The 12,458-nt window shown below is 36.2% G+C and overlaps 1 protein-coding gene across 1 annotated transcript; it reads left to right on the plus strand.

The window, feature by feature from the left end:
- Positions 1 to 612: 612 nt before the first annotated feature.
- LOC110690926 (probable serine/threonine-protein kinase vps15) lies at positions 613 to 9,528 on the plus strand. Its single transcript, XM_021867832.1, has 11 exons — positions 613 to 885; positions 1,598 to 1,720; positions 1,818 to 1,863; positions 1,946 to 2,106; positions 2,987 to 3,066; positions 3,325 to 3,430; positions 4,130 to 4,306; positions 4,392 to 7,562; positions 8,100 to 8,347; positions 8,440 to 8,539; positions 9,176 to 9,528. Exons 1-11 carry the CDS (start codon positions 613 to 615, stop codon positions 9,350 to 9,352), a joined length of 4,662 nt encoding a protein of 1,553 aa, XP_021723524.1. The 3' UTR covers positions 9,353 to 9,528.
- Positions 9,529 to 12,458: the final 2,930 nt, after the last annotated feature.

Below are 12,458 nucleotides of genomic sequence, written 5' to 3' on the forward strand. Positions count from 1 at the left end.
CTAATTGGAGTAAAATATATCATCTTTTTGATTCAAGTCAGATTAGTTCTTTTTTCTTTGATAGGAGTCAATATAAGGTTAGATTTGGTATGTTCCCAACACATCAAGGCAGATAGATCAAATCTTATTTATTTTAATTTGTGTTTATCTATCATTAACTATATTTGATTTCGTAATCGTAGTAAAGTTCTAAATTTGATTAGGACGATCAATAAGATGAACTAAACTTAATCTCAATAGTCAACACTAATTTTTACATAAAACGATACCGCCAAACAGGGTCTATATAGCTTATATCCTTATTCAAATGCTCCCTCAACCCAAACACCAAGTCCTTGGGCTTATTGTAGGCCAAATCACAATCAAGTCAAGATATCAAGATTATTACCACGTATGTGGGCATGTCAATATACGACTTATGAACCCCAACACAACACTCAAGGACCCGGTAATTCATCACTCTGACCCGTTTAAGAAACGTACACACATAACCAAACAAACAAACATCCCAAAAAGATTGAAAAAAACCTTAGAATTTAAATCCATGGCAGTCCCAGAATAAGCAATTAAGCAACTGTAGATGAAGCAAAAAGAGGAGAGAGAAAGTGAAATATGGGAAATAAGATCGCAAGAACAACGCAAGCATCAGCAACAGAGTATTACCTTCATGATCTTCCATCATCGTACAATTTAGTTCTTAAAGAAGTACTTGGTCGTGGTCGATTCTTCAAATCAATTCAATGTAAACACGATGAAGGCCTTGTTCTTGTTAAGGTTTACTTCAAACGAGGCGACCAGATCGATTTGCGGGATTATGAGAAAAGACTCTTTCATATTCGGGATATCTTTCGTTCTATTGAAAATCCCCATGTTTGGCCTTTTCAGGTATCAATTTTGTTGCTTTTTTGGGGTTTGATTTGTTGGGTGTTCTTAATTTTGGTGCAATTGAATTGGGCTGTTGTTGGTTTTTGGAAATTTTGAGTTTTTGTTTTTGGTGGAATTGAAGTGTGATTGCTGTTAATTTATGTGTTTATTTTGAGGAATTGAACTATATAGCTGATATTATTTGATAATTTTGATCTCCAACTTGTTGATTAAATTAAAATTCTGACCATTGACTCGGAAAACGATGATTATTCGTAGGTAATTGAGCTAATTTCTGTTAGAATTTGGAAATAGGAAGTTTTTCCATGTGGGTTTTTCTGGTGTTGATGGAATTTCGACTAGGTTGCTGCAAGATTTTAGGTTTTTTAAGGAGGGTAGTGGTGTTGGGGAAGGGGTTTCTATCTTTTGATTGTGTGTGGATTTGATGTTGAGAAGGCGATGTTTCGGGTTGCTGGCATTGTTTGGAAAAGTTTGAGAATTCATCTCTGCTGGTGATGTTGGTGCTATTGATGAACTTGAGTTCTGTTACTGGCATTTGTCAAAACTACCATAATTGGCTTGTTTACTTGATATTGTGGGTGCTCTTGATTGTTGGGATTGAACTTGCTTGTTGGCTGGCTTTGTAATGTATTTTTTGAGTTTTTTTTTCTTTATCTTTTGACAATATGGGCAGTTCTTCTGATATTGATGGTATTGAACTGGGTGTGAGCAGTTTTGGCTGGAAACCGACAAAGCGGCTTATCTGCTCAGGCAGTATTTCTTCAATAATCTCCATGACCGGCTCAGCACAAGGCCTTTTCTTAGCCTAATTGAGAAGAAATGGCTTGCTTTTCAGGTTTTCCTGTAATTTTTTTTTTTTCTACTCCACATCTTTGTATGTCCTTTTAGAATTGGATTGATTGATCACTTTGGAGTCAATTTCTTGCTTTCAGCTTTTGTGTGCACTGAAGCAGAGTCATGAGCATGATATTTGTCATGGTAAGTGACTCCATTGTGGTAATTTTTTGTTTTTCTGAGTTTGCGTTGTGTATAATTTGGTGTTTGGTTTTTCATTTTGGAGGTGATATTAAGTGTGAGAATGTGCTGGTTACTTCTTGGAATTGGGTTTACCTGGCTGACTTTGCGTCTTTTAAACCGACCTATATTCCTGATGACGATCCATCTGATTTCTCATTTTTCTTTGATACTGGGGGAAGAAGGCTCTGTTATCTCGCACCTGAGGTAGGTTATTGTTGCTGTATTCTTCTTTACATTTCATTGTTAATAGTAATATAACTACTCTCTGTGCTCTCATAAGCTACTTGCTGCTATATGGAAACTGAAAAGTAGAGGAACAGTGGCTTCATAATCACTTTTTGAATGCACCATCTGAATATAGCAATTAAATAATTTCTAATTATAAATAGCAAATTTCTGTGGAAATTTTGTACTCGGAACCATACGTAAAAATTACTCTAAATTTTAATCTCTAAATTAATTTCGAAGTGCACAATCTCTCCTGAAATAACCTAATATACAAAGGCAATAAATTCTGTTGCGATGGTTGAGTTTATAGAGTTGGATGTTGACCTGATATTACATATTTATGAAATTTTGATATTTGTGGGCAATTTTTTCAATTAAATGAGATTTTTTTTGGGTGCATAAATTCGTATAAGTACACCAAGTTTACTGTAGGTAATATACCCCAAAAAATAATGATGGGTCTTACCAGTTGAAAGTCCATGAATTTTTACTCATCCTGATGTGGTTGCTGGGAAAAGGAAATATATCACATCTAGGTATGCAACTTAAACTATGCATTGAAGATTGACATAGGTGCATTGGAGATAAGTTTCGAAGCCATTCTAGTGTAGTAATATATGACAATTGAGCCTTATTTCAAAATTTCGAACCAATTGGTGCACATGCAATAATGTTGTTACTTCTTCACGATAACCCAGCATACACTCTCTTTTTTTTTTTTTTTTAAATTATAAATTTTTTAAAAAATGAAATCTTGCACCCATAATTACTGACCCTATCTTTGGGATTAAAGCTTTGATTGTTATTGTCATTGTTGTAATCATGTACCCACAATCTCTATTGTCATATGTTACAGAGATTTTATGAGCATGGAGATGATATGCCAGTCGCGCCTGATGCACCGCTTAAGCCATCTATGGACATCTTTGCAGTAGGGTGAGTTTTTATTGTGTATGTAGTAATACCCAAGTGCAGTCTTGAGTTTGTTTTGATCTTATAAAGATTGGATATTTCAATAATATGAGTTGGTTTGAGAAGTCTTTAAAGTAATTATTTCTTGCTTATCCACGAAGTATATGTTTTCTGTGGAAAAGCTTTTAATTGTGTTTGTTCCTTTTTATTTTCATGTTTCTTCATGATAATTTGTTGATCAATTTTTTTTTTTATTTTTATTATTACTTTCTTTATTTTTAGTTGTGTGATAGCAGAGCTTTTCCTTGAGGGCCATCCGTTATTTGAACTTTCGCAGCTGCTTGCTTACCGGAGAGGGCAATATGATCCTAGTCAGCATCTTGAGAAGGTACTGCATCTAAATGCATCTTGAAATACAAGCAAGATATTTATTGGGTAACCTGTAATATTGGTGACATGGTTACTTACTGAACATTTAGCAATCATACCATTTTTGATCACTTCATGAATTGATTTTGTAACATTAATCTTGAAATTTTCTGGCTCATTCTACTAGCATGGAATGTGTTGCTATCTCCCATAAGCACCAAATCACCTGTTGAAAAGACAGTATCACAGCATGTTGTGCATGTGTCTTGCTGGTGCCTCACATGTCCTAGCCAATCAGTGGAGAATGTTTGATGGTGGTGTATGAGGTGTTTACATCACTTGTATGTATTAAACTAGCGAACTGAACCCTGAAAGAAGAACAACCGCTTTACTTTGGCTCATGAGGTGGGCAGGTGGCTTATAATCTTATATATATAGTCACTCAAATGTCCAGGGAGGATCATAGGTTAATATCAGTTAACATAATTTTAACTAAGTTCTTATAAGTATCTATATAGATAGGAAATACAAGCCCTAGTCTTCTGGTTGTTAGCCACTGAATTTTATCAATTGCTTTGCCACCTAGTTCCCATGCCATTGTCAACCATATCATTAATGCTAATTTAAAAAAATAAATAAAAAATTGATTCTATGCTCTTGATTTTATTGGCCCAAAGACTGGCTTATAAATTTTATGAAATGTCTACCATCATTTCAGATCCCTGATCCAGGAGTACGGAAGATGATTCTTCACATGATCCAGTTGAATCCAGATGAACGATTATCTGCTGAAGGTTATCTGCAGAGTTATGCTGGCACCGTGTTTCCGAACTATTTCTCACCATTCCTGCACAACTTCTATTCATGTTTGAATACTCTTGACTCTGATGCAAGGGTAATCTAAATTCATATATGTCCAGATTTTTTTAATTCTTCTGTTATTTGACTCTAATGCTTTGGTTGGGTAATGGTTTTTGTAGATTGTAATGTGTAAGAGCGCTTTCCATGAAATAGTTAAGCAAATGACGGACAATAAGTTTAATATTGAGTCAAGTGGAGGACATGGGGTACCATCTAACTATGCATCTAGTAATACATCCCAACAAACAGTCTCAACTCAAGTGCACAGCTATCCCAAGGTCCCTTTGAAGAAAGATCTCCAGACGAGAAGCCTAGCTAATGAGCGGTTTGAGCTTCTTGGTGATTTGAGTGCCTTACTTAGGGACGTGGATCACTCAAATCATTTTTCTAGTGATAAGACAAATCAAGAGGATACATCTAAAATTCACTTTTTGCAAAATCAGGAGGTGTACAGCTCTCCTAATCTACTTCAAACTATATCTGATGTGTTTAAGAAACGGGAGCATGCCTTTTTGAAGAAGATCACTATTAACGACTTGAAATCATTAATGTCTGAATATGACAATGAATCGGATACTTATCGCATGCCCTTTTTACAGCTACCTCCTGATGATATGAGCTGTCAAGGTATGGTTCTTATTACTTCTTTGCTATGCTCATGCATACGTAATGTCAAGCTCCCCCATATGCGGCGTTGTTGTATACTCTTGTTGAGGTATTCATCTATATATATTGATGATGAAGATCGACTCCAGCGTGTGCTCCCATATGTTATTGCTATGCTGTCTGACACAGCTGCCATTGTTCGTTGTGCTGCTTTAGAGACTTTGTGTGATATTTTGCCACTAGTTCGAGAATTTCCTCCAAGTGATGCCAAAATTTTTCCTGAATACATTCTTCCGATGCTCTCTACGCTCCCTGATGATCCAGAGGAAAGTGTACGAATTTGTTATGCAACCAATATATCTAAGCTTGCATTAACATCATATGGATTTTTAGTGCACTCTATAGGATTGAGTGAGGCAGGCATGTTAGATGAGCTAAATGCCCCGCAGAAATCACTGGCACCATCTACTGATAAAGGTCAGGCACTCAAAGTGTACAGCAATGCACAACTTGCTCATCTTAGAAAATCCATAGCTGATGTTGTTCAGGATCTTGTAATGGGTTCGAAGCAGACTCCAAATATTAGGAGAGCACTTTTGCAGGATATTGCTGGTTTGTGTTGCTTCTTTGGTCAAAGACAGAGCAACGATTTTCTGTTGCCTATCCTTCCTGCTTTTCTGAATGACCGTGATGAGCAGTTGAGAACAGTTTTCTATGGGCAGATTGTGTATGTTTGCTTCTTTGTGGGTCAAAGAAGCGTTGAGGAATATCTTTCACCATACATTGAGCAGGCTTTGAGTGATACAACTGAAGGTGTTATAGCGAATACGTTGGATTGCTTATCTGTACTGTGCAATAGTGGTTTCTTACGAAAAAGACTTCTGCTTGATATGATAAAACATGCTTTCCCCTTGCTATGCTATCCCAGTCAATGGGTTAGGAGGTCAGTTGCATCCTTCATTGCTGCAAGTAGTGAGATTCTGGGAGCTGTCGACTCCTATGCCTATTTAGCCCCAGTTGTTCGCCCTTTTCTGCGCAGGCAGCCAGCTTCATTAGCTTCAGAGAAGGCTCTTCTTTCATGTCTTAAGCCTCCTGTTTCTAGGCAGGTGTTTTATCAAGTCTTAGAGAATGCCCGGATCTCAAATGCCCGGGGCTCAGACATGTTGGAGAGACAGCGAAAGATATGGTACAATACATCAACACAGCCTAATCAATGGGGTGCTATTGATCTGCCGAAACAGGACGAGGACTTGCTTTCCTTGGAGAATTGGCCTGACACTTACCAAAAATTTGAGGATCAAAATGTTGAGGGACTTTCTGCAATAGAAACAATGGAATGTGATAGTACTGAGGCTAAATCGAGAGCTTTGAGGGGTTGTATCCGTAATGCTTCAAGTACGATTGATATAAGGGATCATCTATCACCAGAGAAGCTACAGTTCTCTGGCTTGATATCTCCTCAGCTCAATGGTATGAATAGCACCCTTCATGAAAAAGCATCTGAAAACATACCTCTGTACTCTTTCTCTCTAGACAGAAGAGCATTGGGGAACACTCAAGCAGCATCTGACACTTCATTGCAACCCAACTTACTAGGATTAGGTTCATCTACCGCACATTGGATGGATCCGGTGAACAAACCATTTGGCATGGCTAGTTCAGTCCCAGCACCTAGACTTGTCTCAGGTTCATTCAGCATTGCAAATGGCACAAAACAATTCCATAGAGTGGTACATGAACCTGAATCCAGGGAAAGTGACCAAGCATCATATATTAGTAACAAATTTCAAGACTTGGGAGTTTCTAGCAGTAGCAGCACAAAAGGAAGTTCAACATCTAACGAGGATGTTCCGCCCTCAGCTGATGTAGCCGGATCACCATCTGTCTCATGGACTTCAGCACTTCCCGACTCTGGGTGGAAACCCCGTGGAGTGCTGGTTGCTCATCTACAGGAACATCGCTCTGCTGTCAATGATATTGCTGTTTCAACGGACCACAGCTTTTTTGTCAGTGCTTCTGATGATTCAACTGTGAGGGTTTGGGATTCGAGGAAGTTAGAGAAGGATATTTCATTTAGGTCTAAGTTGACCTATTCCTTGGAGGGTAGCCGGGCATTGTGCGCAACAATGATTCGGGGTTCTGCACAAGTTGTTGTTGGTGCATGTGATGGCAGTGTACACACATTCTCTGTGGATTACATCTCCAGAGGACTTGGCAATGTTATTGAGAAGTATTCTGGTGTTGCCGATGTGAAGAAGAAGGATGTTGGAGAAGGTGCAATCCTCAGCGTTGTCAACTACTCTGCCGAAGCCTCTTCAAGTCATTTGGTCATGTACAGCACTCAGAATTATGGTATTCATCTTTGGGACACCAGGGCTAATACTGATTCATGGACATTAAAATCTCCTCCTGAGGAGGGTTATGTCTCCACTTTGGTGACCGATCCATCAGGAAACTGGTTCATATCAGGGTCTTCCAGGGGTGTATTGACCCTATGGGATCTTAGGTTTCGCATACCGGTCAACTCATGGGAATATCCTCGTCCATGCCCTATTGAAAACATGTGTCTCTATGTACCTCTACCACACACACCTTTTTCTTCGATGGGTAGGCCTCTTGTCTATGTTGCTGCTGGCTGTAATGAAGTTTCTCTGTGGAATGCTGAAACTGGAAGCTGCCATCAGGTACAATTTCAGTTTCTTCATTTGTCTGTGAAAGGCAGTGTTACATGATTGCTCTTTGTCAGGAGAAAAATAGATAATAATCATATTATACTGTACTTAGGAGTATATTAGAGAAATTTGCATCATGCTATCCCTTGTTAATTTTGTGCAAATAATCACTCTAGGTTTTTAAGCTTTCTTTTCTTTATAATATCTTATAACGACCATAGGTTATTTTACTTTGGCAATTCATCATCCATAACACTATTTTGTGGAGAAGAACAGATATACATTGCTTTCAGAATTTAAATGAACCACCTATATGTATATTTTTGTCATTTTATGAGATGTTGAAAAAATATACGTGCTGGTGGTATATTGTTAAAAATTTACATGTGAATAGTGTAGGTGTATGAATTAGAAGTTTGAAAATAAAGGCTGGTTTTAAGCAAAATTACATATATGAAGAATGGTTTTTGATAAAGGGCAGTTTGCTTCAAGTTCTTTTCATAATTATACTTGTTCTACTCTCTAAGGTTATTTGCTTCATATACATAGGTATTCAGAGTGCCAGGTAATGATGGTGATGCTGAGTTTTCTGAGTTGCCCTGGGCATTGGCCAGACCGCAGAACAAGGCAAATCCCAAATCAGACCCTAGACGAAATGTCAACCTGAAATATCGAGTTGACGAGTTGAATGAACCTCCTCCTCGGGTCTCTGGCGTTCGTTCATTGCTTCCTCTACCTGGGGGAGATTTGTTGACTGGTGGAACTGACTTGAGAATACGCCGATGGGACCATAGCAGGTGCTGGTTTACATTCTCTTTGTTTTTTTTGATTTTTCATCCTGTGATATTAACTGCTCTCCTTTATTACTTACTTTCCTCGTATAATGCAGGCCTGAGCGCAGTTACTGTGTGACTGGGCCCACAGTAAAAGGCCTTGGTAATGATGAACTTTACGAAAGTAAATCTAGCTTTGGTGTACAGGTTGTGCAGGTATGTTATTTTATAAGTTACTTATCTATATTTATTTATTTTGTAGTGTTTTTGAACCCTGAATGTGATGAAGTCCTTGAAGCTTTACATTGTTTGGTGTTTGCCTTACCGTGTTGCTGAAATCTACCTAATCTTTGAGGGTAATGGGTGTGATTCTCATAGGCCTCATTTATATAAGAAACTATTAGGTTGCATCGGGTTTATATGCTCTTAAGCAATGTGGCAATAGTCTTGGATTTTTGGGAGGGGAAATTTTGGAATCCACTATTTTATTTTTGGCTGGTTATTGCCATTTGCCCCTTCAAGCTGTGTGATTCGAGGTCAATGGGTTAAATAATTTTTTTTCTTTCTTTATTACTGGAGATGTCAAACTTTGTTCTCATTTAAGATTCTTCAGCACATACAAGAACCTAAATTTGTGCTCATGACTATCATAGAGAGAGTAGGTTGTTTTTATTCTGAATTAAGCAGGTACTTCAGGGTTCTTAGGCTTGTTGAAGATATGACGAGAATAGTTTTTTTAAATTAAGTTTTATCGTCTACAAATTATTTAGGAGGTGTTTTAGATATTATTGTCAATAGCTATGCTTATTTTGTCCATGCAAAAGTAAAATTATCCTCTTCTCCTTCACACAGGAAATGAGGAAACGACCTGCTACCACCAAGCTGACAACAAAAGCAGTTCTTGCAGCAGCTGCAACTGATCCTGCAGGTTGTCATCGTGACTCAATTCTCTCTCTCGCTACTGTCAAATTGAACCAGAGATTGTTGCTATCAAGCAGTAGAGACGGGGCAATAAAGGTCTGGAAGTGAAAGCCGTTCTTGTCACAGCCTCCCGGGTACTAATTTTCCTGTTTCTTTTTAGGGTCGTTAATAGGTGAAATTGTAAATATATGTACATTACATAATACATATTATATGGTAGGGTCTCTTACCATATTTTGTATAGCCTGTAAAGAATTAAAGATGCAGTTCATTGTATTATACTACGTACGAGTATATTTAATATTTATATAATTATAATCAAATGGCGTAGTTATTTCAAATTACTCTGCCTTCTCCAGAACTGAAATCGTAGTTTTTATCTGTCGTCTCTTGTATTCTTCATCAGCCAGGTGCATTTCTCTCTTTCTAAACTGGCTTGCGGTTTACTTAATTACTAGCAGAAATTGTTAATGTTGTTTTATTTATTTTTAAAAAACATGTGTTTATAAATAACATACTACTTTATTTAGTACAAAGTGTGTATTTTAGTGTATATACTACTATTCTTGTCTCATTTTACTTGCTCCACTTTGACCAAAAAGGTCTACATGCTAATTCGAGGCCATCTGTGTTCTTGTACCCTTTTCACATTTCAGTTTGTTTGGATAGTTATAGTTTTCATACAATGATGAAAGGATAGTTATAGGGAGGGGACAAGAAAAGGAAAAAAAAAAAACCGAGCATGGGAAGGAGTGATGATCTATCATTTTCCTTCCAAATCTATTCATCGAGGGAAAACCTAATTTAGTACAGTAGCTTAAAAATGCGAGTTCCATTGTTAATACTATATGCACTTACTAAATACAATGAAAATTTAAACTCACCCAATCCCTTTACATGATGCTATGCTTTACATCTATATGGCCTAAGGAGTAGGGGTGGCAATTCGGGTCAGCAGGTTGGATTTGGGTCAGATTTCGGGTTATGCTTAGAAACAATAAAAAAAATAGTGTAAAACTTAATATTATTATGAAATATGAAATTTTTGGTAAAATCAGGTTTTGTTCGGATTTAGGTTTTAGAAATTTCGGTTTGGATCAGGTTAGGGATTGCTAACCCTACTAAGGAGGATGATGAAACCAGTTAAAATAAGCTTTGTGCTAAAAAAACTCATTTCTTAATTAAAGCACTATGTATAAGTTTAGAATCAACAGATAAGATCCCTTAACCTAATTCAACTTCAATTAAAGTGCTAGAATTACGATATGCCTATTACTAATGTTTTGCTAATTCATTAAGAAATTTTAATTAAATGAATTAATACTAACCACAACTTAATGAATCTATAACTTGAATTAGTTTATATGACAAAATTCAATAGCCACAAATTGATCCCTTGACTTAATTTATAATTTTGTATAGAAGCCATGGTTAGGTCATTAAGGCCTTTTTTAGGATGAGTAGAAGAGTGGCAAGGGCGGTGGGTGGCAGGGTGGAGGTACGTGGAGTTGGACTTTGATCATATAAAGTTACATTCTGATATATAGTAACATACAACCATTACTTCCACTTTCTAAATCAAGGATAAGAATTTCTTATTTTTGTATAAACAATTTAAGTGCTTTCCTAATCACCTTTTTTTTTTTCTTTTTTTTTTGTTGAACAATTTTATCATGAAGTTGGTGAAATTAAATAATCATTTGTTAATTATTGTTTGGTAAGTTTTACTCATATGTTGACTTAACTATACCATGCATGATGAAGTTTGAATTCCGAATTAATTGTGTATTATCATAGTTATCGTTTGTTGTTGTTCATGCTTAAGTTTGAGGTTCGAATTTGAGGCTTCTCAATTTAAATCACATCCTTTTCATGGACATTCATCCTAATAGCCGTCCCATAATAGAAACCAATGTTGCCCATTATATTATTTGTTGTGTTTTTGTGTATTACATAAATATTGCTAAATTATTTTAATTATGAACATTCTTTGGTGGTACCAAAATTTTGTGGTAGAAAATGGTCCTAAACTCACAATTGTGGGTCCAAGACCATTTTCAATCACAAATTTCTCATGTTCATAATCATCTTAAGAAAAACATTATAAAATCATCCCAACTAATTAGAGCAAGTACTAGTTGAGGTGATCTCACACTATATTATTACTATTTTGTTACACACGGATTGAAACATTACCTCTAAAAAGAGTACTCATAATAAACAAACAATTACGAGTATAAATTAAAATCACTCTGATCTCACAATAAATAAGTAGTCATGCATGTGTTACGAGTTTGTTTTAAATGAAAGTTTACGATAATATCGCTATCTTTTAATCACCATGCTAGAATGTAGGCCACAATAGAAATAGAAGCAGATATAGCACCATTAAAACTAAAAGTATGGCGGTTCCAACTCCCAAACATGTGCATAAGTAGAAAAATAGGAAATGTGTTTTGGTTGTCAAAGCAGCTAATTATTTGATCAATCCGTGAACTTTTATGGGCCATCAACATGTTTGGTTTGAGCTCAAAAAACAACTAATAGTATTAGGATACCAAAACGCTGTTTTTCTAAAGGCGGTTTTACAGTGTGTTTGGTGAAAAGTTGATGGTTTTGACACTTTTATGTTACTATGTTACTCGTACGTTGCTATAGTTTTTGTACAAACATGAAACATAGTACTTGTCATATTACAAATTTCATAAACTATACAACTATTTTTCAATTCCATTTTATCCATGTGAATTTTGTAGAGACTAACAACATAATTTCTATTGATTATGATTACTATGAAATGAATACTAATGGTTTGAAGAGTTAAAAGTGATGATAAATCCGCTATGAGGAGTGTAATATAAAATCGAGAGGGAATGATAGATGCTTGTAATTGTGGGTGTAGTGTTAGGTTAAATAAATTATGGAATAATAAATCAATTCGGAAAGAATGTTATATTTTATGAAAACTCGTAAGTTTTATATATGAGTGTTTGAGGATCTTAACATATATTGTTCATGTTTTGTTATTCATTGTTTTAGAGAAGCTAAAACGAGACTCGGATCAATTTGTAGTCAAAACGAGACTCTGCGCATGGAGAAATGGAGCAAGTAGTTAAAAACGGAGGGAGTAGTTTAGTTCGACACTATGGTTAAGTGTGTTTTAAAATGGTTAAAATGAGTTTAGAGGCAATATCAATTAATTTCTTTTACCATG

The sequence above is a fragment of the Chenopodium quinoa genome, unplaced genomic scaffold (assembly GCF_001683475.1).
Source record: "Chenopodium quinoa cultivar QQ74 unplaced genomic scaffold, ASM168347v1, whole genome shotgun sequence".
NCBI classification, from domain to species: Eukaryota; Viridiplantae; Streptophyta; class Magnoliopsida; order Caryophyllales; family Amaranthaceae; genus Chenopodium; species Chenopodium quinoa.